Source organism: Chelonia mydas, chromosome 2, assembly GCF_015237465.2.
Source record: "Chelonia mydas isolate rCheMyd1 chromosome 2, rCheMyd1.pri.v2, whole genome shotgun sequence".
NCBI classification, from domain to species: Eukaryota; Metazoa; Chordata; order Testudines; family Cheloniidae; genus Chelonia; species Chelonia mydas.
In genome coordinates, this window is record NC_057850.1 from 81,111,801 (window position 1) to 81,124,724 (window position 12,924).

Genomic DNA, 12,924 nt, shown 5'->3' on the forward strand with positions numbered 1-12,924 from the left:
ATAAATATTTAAAAGTCACATGGAATTTTTTTACTGGATTAGAGTTAATACCTCAAATATATGCCTAATCCAAAGAGCACTGGAAAAGAACAGGACACTTCTCCTCAGGACACTGCTTCACTGCTGATTTAGCAGTTAAACCAACTTCCCTCAGCAGGAAGAATACCACCCACTGGAGTATTAGCAACACTTTTTTCCCCCCCTAACTTGACTGTCAATGTTGACTCAAGTCAAGTTTTCAGGAAGGGAAGCCAGAGGCCTGCATACAATTCCACCCCAACATTTGCATGTCCAACCAAATTAATTAGGAATCGTATCATTTTACACATATTTAACCTGAGTTACATATAAGCAAGTACAAAGATAGTGCACATTACACACAGACCTTCGACACGCTTGTCAGCAAAACATGGTCTAAAAACAGCAAGCCGTTAAACTATTACGGTGTGTGTGTCTCAGAAAACTCCACTGAACCTTGGCTCTCCCCTTTTACATTTTCATAATTTAAGGATGATGCCTGGGTTGCTATTTCTGGATCACTGTTACTAATCCTTCTCGGGAACTCTAGAAAACTAAATATTATAGAAAGGTTTTATTTGTTTACTAAACATAAAGCTGGCCTATCAAAATGTTAGATCTGTTACCTAGCAACAATAATCACAAATTGTTTTAATAAAAAAGTTGCAATCTGAAATAAATTAACTACTGTTTTCAGTGTCATTAGTTAGGCTTTCTGCAAGGTCACTTAATCCAGCTTTGTTCACTGCAGTAATCAGATTCTCAGGTGTTGCATGTATCCCCTCTTGATCCTGCCAGGCAACCAGCAGCTGCTTTGCTCTCATCTTCACATCCTCACTATCTGATTCAATCTGTCTTATATCAGAGTCCTTCATTTCCAGGTAGGGGGCCAGAGTCTTCCACTGTTCTCCAAGCTTGTTAGCAAACGATTCAATTTGTTCCCCTGTCATGGGTTTGTCTCGTCGTACATCTGGACCTGAACACACACACAGAAAGAGTAAGGTTATACCCTCAGGATGATGCAGCACTCCACAATCCTTGTGATCTGCTAAATTTTAAGCCTATTACAGTAGAACCTCAGAATTATGGATTTCAGCCACATGGGGGGGTTAGGGGTTTGGGCTCAGGGTAGTGTGTGCGCGTGTGGGGGAGGGAGCGGGGGGCGTAGGGCTTCTGACCCTCAGAATGCCAGGGCTCCGGCAGGGGGCTCAGGCTTCTACTCCATGGGAGGACTGGGGCTCAGTGCTTTAGATTTGGCGGGAGGGAGTGCTCAGACTTCTGGTTTCAGCCTTGTGGGGGGTGCTGGGGCTGCTTTTGGCTTCAGCAGGTGGTGACCTCAGCTACAGAGGGAGCACTGAAACCAGTATTCCCCTCATAGCTGAAGCCCCAAGCCCCAGCACCACACCACCTCCCCCGCACCCTTCCTGGTCTAAAGCCCTGAGTCCCAGTGCTCCCAAGGGTCAGAAGCCCCCTAGGCCCTGTGGCAAATTGTCAGGACGATGATGGGTTCCGCGCTTCCTCTTCTTGGGGCGGGGGTGGGTGGGTTTCAGGGCAGTTTCCTTCCCCTGAACTAGGGTATCTACTGTCCCACTAGTAACCCAGAGAAGGGTAGTGGAGCAGAAGGGACCCGGGCCTGCCCTCTACTCCGGGTCCCAGCCCAGGGGCCCTAGGGATAGTGGTAAACCACTTGAATTAGTGCTTCCTTCCCCTGGGCTACTTCCCTCTCCCGTTCTTCAGCTTGTGGGGCTTCCTGCCCCCTCTCTCTGCATGAGCCGGGTGTCTCTTTACCTAGGGTCTTGGTCTTCTAGCCTTCTCCAAACTCTCCTCTACTTCAACTCCTCTAAACTGCTGGACCCTAGCCTTTTATCTGCTCTCTTTTCCCACCTAGACTTCCGGGGTTTCCCGGGGGATGAAAATAGCTCTGGGGCAAACTGAGCAAAAATTGGGGTGAGGCTATCTGTAGGTGCCTCCGTCTCAGCCCCAGGGTTGCTACCCTCCCCTGGCTCTACTGGGGGGAGTAAGTTCTCAAACCCGGGGAAGTCCCTACCAATTAGGACCGGGTAGGGGAGCCTAGGGACGACTCCTGCAGTTACCCTGGTAGTGTTTCCCTGGATCTCAATCCGTACAGGGACTGTGGGGTAGAAATTTATGGTGCCATGAACACACGTTACCCCTATGGTTTTGGCCCAGGTTAGTTGGTCTTGCCCTACCAACTTCCGAGACCAGCATGACAGCACTCCCGGAATCTACTAATGCTATGGTCGCAATACCATTCATCTTTACTGACCTTGTATACCCAAGTGAGGTCATTGCGACCCCTACCAGGCCGATTAGGCCACATTGTTCCCCAGGATCCCCCAGATTGCACTACATAGGCTCTTCCCTGTTGGGGCATTGGGCTGCTATATGCCCTAATTCCCCACACTCGTAACACCGTCCCCTTATCCCGGTTGCCGCCCTCTGCCTGGGGCTATTTGGTTCTCCCCCCCCAGCCCTCTCTTCCCAAACCCCCAGGTCCCTTCTTGGCCTCAGGCCATTCCTCAGCATCTCTCCTCCCAGTTATGATTCTTCTGTAGTTCGACAATCTTGGGTTTCGGGCTGTCTTCCTGGTTTGCTGTGTCTCACCCCCTGGGGTCTGGAACAGTTCGAAGGCTGCCAGCTGTCTTTCCACAAGGGAGACCAACTCAATGTAGGTAGAGGGGTCATTCTGGCCAACCCAAGCCCGGAGGCCTGGTGGTAGCCCCCTCATATACCAGTCCAGTACCAGGAGCTCCATCATTTTTTCAGAGCTGAGGGCCTCAGGGTGCAGCCCTTTCCGGGTCAGGTGGATCAGGTCAAACAATTGCGATCAGGGTGTCTTGTCCTCTGTATACTGCCATTCATGAAACCTCTGGGCTTGCAACGCCATGGTTACTCCGGATCTGGCCAGGATCTCTGCCTTCAGCTGGGGGTAATCCTACGCAGTCTCTGCAGCCATATCGTAGACAACCTTCTGGGCCTCTCCACACAGGAACAGGGCGAGGATACCAGACCACTGATTTAGGGGCCAGGCCTCCCGCAGGGTTGTTCTCTCAAATGCCAGGAGGTACGCCTCTACATCATCCTCCCATGTCATTTTCTGTAGGCAGTTGCTGGCTCGTATAGTCCAGGTTCCGTCACAATTGTGGTTCCGCTCCATAAGGGCCTTCATCTGGTTTGCCAGCTCCCATAGCAGAGCTCTGTCCTGGGCAGCCTGATTCATCAACAGCCGATTAGTCTCCTGCTGCACCCGAGTCGCTCCTATGGGGCAGTTGCTTGGATTCGGGTAGCCTCCTGCTGGGCCGCAGTGGCTTGTATTAGAGCCTTGACCACATCGTCCATCTTGGGGATGGGATGGTTTTGGTTAACCCAGGGACCCTAGGGATAGTGGTAAACCACTTGAACTAGTGCTTCCTTCCCCAGGCTACTTCCCTCTCCTGTTCTTCAGCCCGTCGGCCTTCCTGCCCTCTCTGCACAAGCCAGGTGTCTCTTTACCTAGGGTCTTGGTCTTCTAGCCAGCCACGGCACTTCTCCAAACTCTCCTCTACTTCAACTCCTCCAAACTGCACTCCTGCTCCAACTCCAAACCACTCTGCTCCCTGCTCCAACTCCTTCCCCTGGCTGATTGAAGCAGGTGGTTTTTATCTGATGACTAGCTTCAGATGCTCTAATTGGCTTCAGGTGCTTTTAATTAATCTATAGAAACCTTTCTTCCCTCTACAGGGAATAAGACTTCTCCTCATCCTGGGACTTATATATCTCTCCTATATCACTCTCCTGCTGCCTTCTGGCCATGCTGTATCACAGCCCCAACCCCCTGTGGCTAAAGCCATGAGGCAGGACAGAATTTGCCCCCCCCCCCCCTTTTCTTTTTTTTTAAAAAAAGTCTGCACTGCTGCCTGATTGGCGTCCGGTTGACTGGTAAGTCCGTAACTCTGGTGTTTGTACCTTTGAGGTTTTGCTGTATTTATAAACAGACTCTGGCTGTTTTACACATTTCAGCTAAGCATCTTATTTTGTATTTATGCTCTGAAACAGTCCTTTAAACTCTACTCAAAAACTGTCAGCCATCAATTTTACATAATCCGATCAATGCCTGAGTCTAAGATAAACTCCCCCCATAGGTGTATTATTGAAAGACTGTCCACTATGAGGCTTTCTAAACCACTAATCCAATCTGGTACAGCTACTATATTCTTAGGTTCATCACAAGCAACTGTTTCCACTGCTGAATGTAAGAAGTCTATTCTTGCAAGCCACTGCAATTTTCAATACCTAGGTCGATAGGTGTCTTAAAATCTAAAACCATAACTGGAATTTCACTACATCTGGAAAGGTTTACGTTAGTTAAAATCAAGCAGAGCTAGCCCAGTTTAACTTGTCTGAATTTGTGAAAAACAAAATTTGCTTCCCAGCAGGAATGAAAACTCTGGTTTTCCTGCTTACAGTGCAGCCTGCCCTGGATTATACAGCAGTTAGTTTTTAATTGTGTAAATTATTTTTTTCTTACTTAAACATTTGGCATCAAGATAAAAACACTTCGACCTTTGTGTCTTGCTGGGAAGACAAATGCTGTGTGATTATGCAAGTGACTTTACAAACTGGTAGTATATCACAGCTTGTCATCTATGTGCTCTGCTGACCATGTTTATAACGTTTCCAAAAAACACAGCAATGGATGAAGTTACCTATACAAGGAGTTGGATACTGTTCTGCATCAATGCGTCTCTCCTCACACAGCTTCGAGAGCCAATTGGCATGTTCTGAATGTTCCTAACTTTCTCCACTGCTTATCAGTCACACTCATTTATAGGACATTTCACAAAAAACTAAAACCATTACATCAAGAATTAGGAATTGAAGTCCATGAACAGCTTGGGACAAAAGCAAACAGAACACTTCCATTATTGCTCAGAGGCAGAGCATGCATATACTGCATCAGAGCACAGCCATCTCATCTTTACTTTAAAATGAGATTTAAAAGGAGAAGGAAAGTCAACAAAATGGAACTGTGAAGGCTGTTTCAGGTATTGTTAAACTGAAGAGGAGGAGAAAGCTCTTGCACCCAGAGTAACAAGATTGTCCTCTCTCTTCCCTTCTACAAGTGCTAGATGAAAAAAAGGTAGTGGACTAGATACACACACACAAAACCATGAAAGGTTTTAAAAACCAAGGAAAGATTGTTTTTAATTTGATCCTGAAGTGAATGGGCAGCCAGCAGGGGTGTCTGGGGATGGGAATGAAATCACATGCAACTCCCAGCAGCGCACTCCACATGCTGGATACTAGAGAGCTCAGATAGTGAAAGACCACACAGGGAAAAGCTGGAATGAGAGGACTGCATGGATAAGGATGGAGATAGGCAGATTCACTCACATGGGGGAGGAGAGATCAGAGTAAGAATGCGCCAGGATTATGGGCAAGAGGCAAATGAGAAAAGTCTGATTCATGGAAAGGAACGGAACGTTATCAGGAAGAATGCTCCTTCGCTGTCACAGAGAAACTTCTGCATTTGAGAAAGATGAAGAAAGATCTCAGCGATCTTGGAGACAGGTTATATACTATTATTGGAAGCACTGCATAGGGTATTTAAGGGTCTATAAGTAAACACTATCCCGGGGCAATTTAACTTGTACTTACAATAGAGGCCAAGAATTCAGAGAAAGCATTTCACATAGCTGTGCCATACTTTTGGCTTTCAATATCTAGTTACATAGTAAACACACACTGCCCAAGAGGAACATTGGGAGAGATTACTAATTATGTGTTCACAGTCCAAGTTGCACCCAACTCTGAGGAACGGAACACTTTCAGTGATGCACGGGTTGGGGATATCCAAGAAACTGCTAGCTTTGTGGGAACGGATATGGTGCTGCTTGTTACTTTCAATAGGAGCACTGGTGCCAAATGTTGACAGGTCAGAAGCAGAAGGTGAAACAGGACAGATGACCTTGGGGAGAAAGTATGATAAAAAACACCATCTTCTAAATATGGATCAAGAGTGAAACAAAAAAAACCAAAACATGTAAATCTTACTTTCATTGTTTTCCTTTAATAAAGCATCATTATCTTCCTCATCTTCATCCTCTCCTGTTTTTATTTCTTCAGAAGGAGGCTATAATGAGAGAATTGAATATCACTTGATGGCTTTTGTGTTTAAAAAGAAAGGTTATAGCTGTGTGATGGTCCCTGACATGCCTGCTAAAATAGACAATTTGACAAGACATTTGTGTAGCAACAAAAAACAAAAACCCATTATCCTTCTGTAACCAAAACCCTAACAACAACAAAATACTACTGACCTGGGCACAGGAGACTCTCCTGCTTTTTTCAAGAAAACAAAAGCTTACATGGAACTTGCTCACTTTAGGGAAAACTAATCATTCCACTATGATCTGTGATACTACAGGATATTCAGTGCTTATTTTTTTTTCCCCAAACCCTGTTCCCCACTCCCCCACCCATTTTCCCGTTCATTAGCCGATGGTGGCATTCAATAGAAAAAATACTGCGCTTATGGCCTTTTTTGCTCCTTTATGATGGATAAAAAGCCTAAGAGGATTAAAAAAGGTTCCTGCTTGTTCAGCATTTGAAATTCAGGTCTTCTCTACTACGTTTTTTTTGCTGTAGGACCTGACAGATGACTAGACAACTAGTTGGATGACAGAGTAATTATGCCAAGTGAAACATGATTGAAAAGAATGATGTTTACTGAGTGTTAAACTGTTTGTAAAAACTAGTTAATTCAAATGACTGAACATGCTGAAAAAAGCTTTATTAAGAATTGAGTTCCCTCTCTCTAGCCATCTTCAGATTAGGAATAAGAAAGCTCCTAAACACAAATATGGATCCTCCAAGACTGATGACGAACACCACAATCAAGAGAGACAGACAGACAGTCCTGATATTTCTAAGGGGTAAAAAAACAGATTTAAAACAAAAAATCCCACTCAACCTTTCAGGCCTTCTTCATATATCAATGAAAATAAAAAAGGGCAAAACCCCAACATTTCTCTTGTTCCTTTTAAGGTCACCTTTAACAACACGCTTAAGACAAACTGACCCTACAACACATGAAAGCTGAATGTTTCTGCAAATATTTTAGGAGTGTCACAATTAGTTGTTCTAACAAGCCAAAATTTTAAGCACATGATAGCAAATCAATTCTGTTTTGAAGTCTAGCATCAGCAGGGTCTTAATGGATAACACCAGTTTTATTTGCAGTTTTTATTTTAGCACACAACCATATGCATGAATATAAATTCTTTTGACATAAACCAAACATACATATGATCATAATTTATCATTCTGCAGAATAAGAGACTATCAGGAGGTCAGTTAGCATAATTTGATTTAAGTACCAGGAAATATTACTTACAGGCAACTCCTTAGCTAATTTGATTACCATGTTTTCTAAGTATTCTGGTAAACTCTTAAATTGTTGATTGGTTGGCTGGAAGAAGTGGGGACTTCTGCGTGCTAGTAATCTTAATGCTCTCCATCCATAATTAGAGTTGTTCACAGCCCTATAAAGACAAGTAGTGTTAGTTACATGTTCATCATCTATACATAGGGTTTGGAAGGCAAAAGAAAGAAAAATACCACTAGAGAACTTATTAGTGTTTGATTTAAGGAGATTTACTTTGTATCTTTTGATATGCGATGTTGACAATGTGTGTTTTAATGGTTACAAAGCTTTTAATGTTTTGAATCTCAACATCTATTATTATATAATTATCTAATCCCCCAAATGCCTGACCTCCTCAATTTCCCACAATTGTGAAAGCTTAAATAATTTTTTTAAAAAAATGCTTAAAACCCATAATTTTGCACAAGTTTGAAAATTAAAATTGACAATTTTAAAAAATGCTTTAACAAACTGATTTGTCGAAACCATAAAAAAAAAATTCTATCAAGCCTATCTGTTCAAGACAGAAAAAAAAAGTCACTCATTTTGCAACTAATGTCATGCTGTCCAAGCTTACTAGCCTTCTGGACAGAAGTTCAGACTTGTGGAAACATCAATAATCCAGAGAACAGATACTGTACTTCAATGACCCAAGCAAACGTTAAAAAGAGGGACACAAATTAAGTGGAATAAAATGAAATCTACTCACTTATACTCATTTTCAACCATGTTTTCAGGATCTGCCTGCTCAATAGCCTCTTCAAAGAACTCCTCCAGTGTCGGCATATATTCCCTGTGACATAAATCAGAGTTTGATACTCTTCACATTTTCATTCTGACTAATCTCTATTTATCCCTCCAATTAATTCATGCACACTTCAGTCTTCCTTATGAGGCAGCGATAGATATCCTGATTTGGACACTGCACTGAAGTGACAGATCTCAAGTTTACCTATGCATTGCTAATGTTGCTAAGACATGAACTACTGCTCCATCACTTAAATGCAACAGAGGTGTAACGTGATCTATTATCAGTTCAGCACCATAGAAGACTATACACACAGAATCCCTGCCCTGAAGACCTTACAGTCTAAGGCACCGATTCAGCAAAGCACTGACTTCAAATAGGACTTAAGCACATGCTTAAATGCATTACTGTACAGGGATGCGATTACTCGTGTGGTTAAGTGTTCTGCTCAACCAAACTCGAAATTAACGTATAACATAAGGAGATATAGAACATATTGGGTGGGAGGGTGAGTTACAGTAATATGATTATATGGTCGCTTTGATTACTAATATGCACGACTCTTGAGGATTTTGTAAAAATATTATTTAAGTTACCAGTATTATGAGGGTATGATTAGAATGCACAGATTTCATGGCAGAAGTGTGTTTTAAAAAGAGAGGCTTGAAGAAGAGAGTGGAAGCATGGCTGACCATATCAGGAAGGACCAGGCAGATGTAGGAGTCAACAAAGGTTGTTAGTTTTGTGCAACCTAGGTGAAACTGAGTAGGGAAAAGCACAGGGCCTTACCACCTCATCTGCCAATTCAGAACAAAGTGTTTGATATGGGCTGCATATATCCCTTCCATTCAGTTCATTTCTGGCCACTGATTTTAAGAGGAAAAAATTGTAGATGTTTTTATACTATACTTAATATGTTATTCCCATGCTGATGGATCCCACTCCTGGTTGAACATTTCAATAAGCATGGCTTTGCTTGTTTTTCTCCACTTGCAATGTGGCACATGAGATAATTACTGTATGTTTAAATTAAAAAGAAATCAACATACTCCTGAACATTTAGGGGATCACAAGATTACTTAGCTTTATTTAAAGAGTCAATACTTATAGTTATCATTCACCCTTTTGTTCGCTGCACTGTTAGCTGTTCTTGCAATAGTCAGCAGCTGCTTCTACTGGATATTCAAATCTGCACTTAATACTCCTGACAGAATATGGGCCACATTATTCTGTGCCCACCGCGCAGAAAAACACCAAAAGAAAAAAAAAAAAAAAAATCTGCTGGGGGACACAAGCCTCTTCCCCAGCAGCACGTCTGTTACAGTGTGCTTGGAACAGCCTCTGAGATGGGGGCTGGGCATGCATGCCTTACTGTCAGGGAAGTGGGGCTGGATGTACATGCGTGCCAACAAGAGACAGACACAGACTCTGTCCCTCTTTCTTGGGAATGCAGCTCCCTGGCATGGAAGGGTAGGGCTTTTTATCATGCACGAGGCAGGCTCGAGGCAGAAATGTAGCAGCCTGCCTGAGTTAACTGATCTCATTCTCTGAAGCACAAATGTAGCAGCTTAACTGTGTAACAACACTGTTAATGTTCCTATTGTTAGTTAACTGTTCCCATTCTCAGTCAGTTCCCCCAGGAGCACAAAATCTGTGCAAGTTGTAAGGCCCCTACATTGTTAGAGTGATGTAAACAAGCCTTATTATAAAATGACAGTATGGGAATCCTCAGATAGGAAGACCTATATGCTTTCTCACTTTTATCACAATGGGGTTAGATTAAATCTCAGGATTTAATTTTACTTACCCATTTAAAATATTAAAAAAAAAAAAAAAAAAAAAGACTGAGGGCAAATAAAACATTTACCAAGCAGTCATTAAAATGTCAGGACAATCAGAACCAAATCAATCACTTCCCAAAGTACTCAGCCAGGTCCAGGACAATGATTAGCAAAACTGTATGACTTTCATTTGTGGAAATCTGTGCAATTTAAAATGACATTCTACTTTTAGGGGTTTTTTTTGTGCTGTTTGGTGTCCTGTAATTTAAATGAAAATCCAGGATAATAACTGGAATGCAGGGTATTAGTTACCAAGTGTTTGTAACTTAACTTTCATGTGTTTAGGAAATGCTGAATAGTTATTGTGACTTTTTTCTGTATTGTAGTTTAAATAAATTACCAAAACAATTGAAACCGGTGTGATTATATTGTGTTATTTTGACAAAATATGCAGAATTTTGCAGAATTATGAATTTTTTGGCACAGAATTTTTAAGTCGTTGGCGCAGAATCCCACCGGGAGTAACTTAAGTACCTGATGCATCTAAGAATATGCAGAACCATCAAGATAGTTTAGTTCCTGTTTCAGAGACTGTCAGGGTTCCCTCCCCACTCTGAACTCTAGGGTACAGATGGAGGAACCCGCATGAAAGACCCCCTAAACTTATTTCTACCAGCTTAGGTTAAAACTTCCCCAAGGCACAAATTCTTTGCCCTTGGAGGGTACGCTGCCACCACCAAGTGATTTAACAAAGAAGCAGGGAAAGGACCACTTGGCGTTCCTATTCCCCCAAAATATCTCCCCAAGCCCTTAATCCCCCTTTCCTGGGGAGGCTTGAGAATAATACCCTAACCAGTTGGTTAAAAAATGATCACAGACCCAAACCCCTGGGTCTTAGGACAATAGAGAAATCAGTCAGGTTCTTAAAAGAAGGATTTTATTTAAAAACAAAAAAAGTAAAAATCACTTCTGTAAAATCAGGATAGAAAATAACTTTACAGAGTGACAGAAGATTCAAAAACACAGCAGAACTTCCTCTACATTTAGTTTCAAAGTTCCTAAAAACAGGAATAAACCTCCCTCCAGCAAAGGAAATATTTACAAGCAAAACAAAAGATAATCTAACACGCCTTGCCTAGCTTTTACTTACAATTTTTGTAATATGAGAGACTTTTAGGATGGTTTATAGGAGAAAGTTTTCTGACCTGATGCTTCTCTGCTTCCCAAAAGAACACAACAAAGCCCCCCCCCCCCCCCCCCCCCCCCCCCAAGATTTGAAAGTATCTTCTTTCCCCATTGGTCCTTTTGGTCAGGCACCAACCAGGTTATTTGAGCTTCTGAACCCCTTACAGATAAGGAGGAATTCTAGGCTACCCTTAGCTGTATGGTTATGGTTACAGCTATAGGGTACTGTGATATGTGCATTATCTTGCATCACAAATACAGCAGGAGATAGATTCATCAGGCATCAAGTCCTCATCTACATGTGCCTTATCTAAGGTCCATTCAAGAGAAATATCACCTTTGCCTGAAAAGGTGGCTATCATGGAGCAACAAGGAAGCAGGGAGGACACGCTGTAGTACAGGATCATGAAGACATCTAGATAAACTGACTTTGGTTTTGTTTTGAAAAGTGGGTTTTGTCCCAACTGAGACTGGGCCCCATTTTGCCAGGCACTGTACAGAGTCAAAGTTAGTCTCCACCCCACAGAGTTTACCAATATATAGAGACAATACTGGTGAGAGACAGGAGATATTATCCCATTGTACAGATGGGCATCTGAGGCACAGAGATGAAGTGACTTGCCCAGAGTCCCAGTCCAGTGTCTTAACCATTCAATCATCCCTCTTCTCAACCACTCCCCCATCATAATAAAATAAATACTAAATGGCTTATCATACCTCCATTGTTTCAGGTTTTTGGGTTGGGGGGGGGGGGGGGTCTCAACTCCATGTACTGATGTATGTGGAGTAAGAGGTTGGGTTTTTTAAGCACCCCTCTTCTGCAGCACTTTTCTGGTACAGAGAGGGCTAACCTACTTCAGCCTCCCCAGCCAAGCGAGCATGGTTAGAGATTCTGAGGCTCCCTCTAGCACATATTAGAAGCCTCAGAGCTAAAGAAAGCACCTCTCGTGCAGAGCTTCTACAATCTGTGAAAGCAGAGACTCTGCAAAGTTCCAGTGGAGCAGCACAAGCATCTTTCCTTGTGTTTCTTTTGGCCGCCTCAGCCACTGCCTACCACTCAACTGCCCCATCCAATCTCCATGCTCCCTGGCCAACCACTGATGCTGCACAAAAATAGATTAATGTAGCAGTGTTAGCAAAGACAATTATGTGGTCAAGTGTAGAGCCTTATAATTGCACAGTACACGGGGCCTTGACAGGGGCACAATTGTAAGGAGTAACTGAAGAGTGCATTTTATGGTCATTGCCTTAGCACAGCGGGTGTGTTAAATGACAGAAATCACTGGCAACAGATCTATTCCTAGCACCAGAAATAGTAGCCAGCTTCACCTCAAGTAATGCTACATACATACATGTTAACACATACCCACCATCTCATTTTATCTCCCTCAAGCATTACACTTTTAATACAGCTTAAACATTTCAAACCAGATTCTGCAACCCTCGCCTGCTACGAATGGCAACCGCTGTTCCCAGAATTACTAAGAGCAATGGGACTACTTGCATGAGCATGTGCTATTCAGTGAGAGTGAGGGCTGCAGACTATGGCCTTTAGTTAGAATTTTACTTTAAAAAAAGGCGAACAGAATTGTTGACCATATAAATAATATTAAACTGTTAGTTTCTTTGGTTATTTTAAATCTTGTATAGTCACAGTGCAGAAAGTTAGCTTGTAGGTAATGAAGTACTTTTCTGCTTACCTAGTCTCAGATTTACAAGCTTCCATGTTGTCCGGACATAAATTCCAAAGCCGAGTTAGCTCCTCA

At 42.7% G+C, this 12,924-nt stretch overlaps 1 protein-coding gene across 3 annotated transcripts in view; it reads right to left on the minus strand.

Moving 5' to 3' along the window:
- Nucleotides 1-282: 282 nt before the first annotated feature.
- Nucleotides 283-12,924, minus strand: part of THOC1 (THO complex 1) — a 35,160-nt gene continuing 22,518 nt past the window's right edge. For 2 of the 3 annotated variants that reach the window (XM_037892774.2, XM_037892775.2), the window contains 5 exons: nt 12,859-12,924; nt 8,154-8,237; nt 7,415-7,562; nt 6,073-6,151; nt 283-994 (listed from right to left, as the gene is read on the minus strand). In XM_037892774.2, the coding sequence (XP_037748702.1) occupies nt 699-994; nt 6,073-6,151; nt 7,415-7,562; nt 8,154-8,237; nt 12,859-12,924 (673 nt within the window). In that variant the 3' untranslated portion in view covers nt 283-698. Of the gene's footprint in view, nt 995-3,915; nt 5,987-6,072; nt 6,152-7,414; nt 7,563-8,153; nt 8,238-12,858 lie in introns of those variants that run through there. The other variant, XM_037892776.2, reaches the window with a different exon arrangement.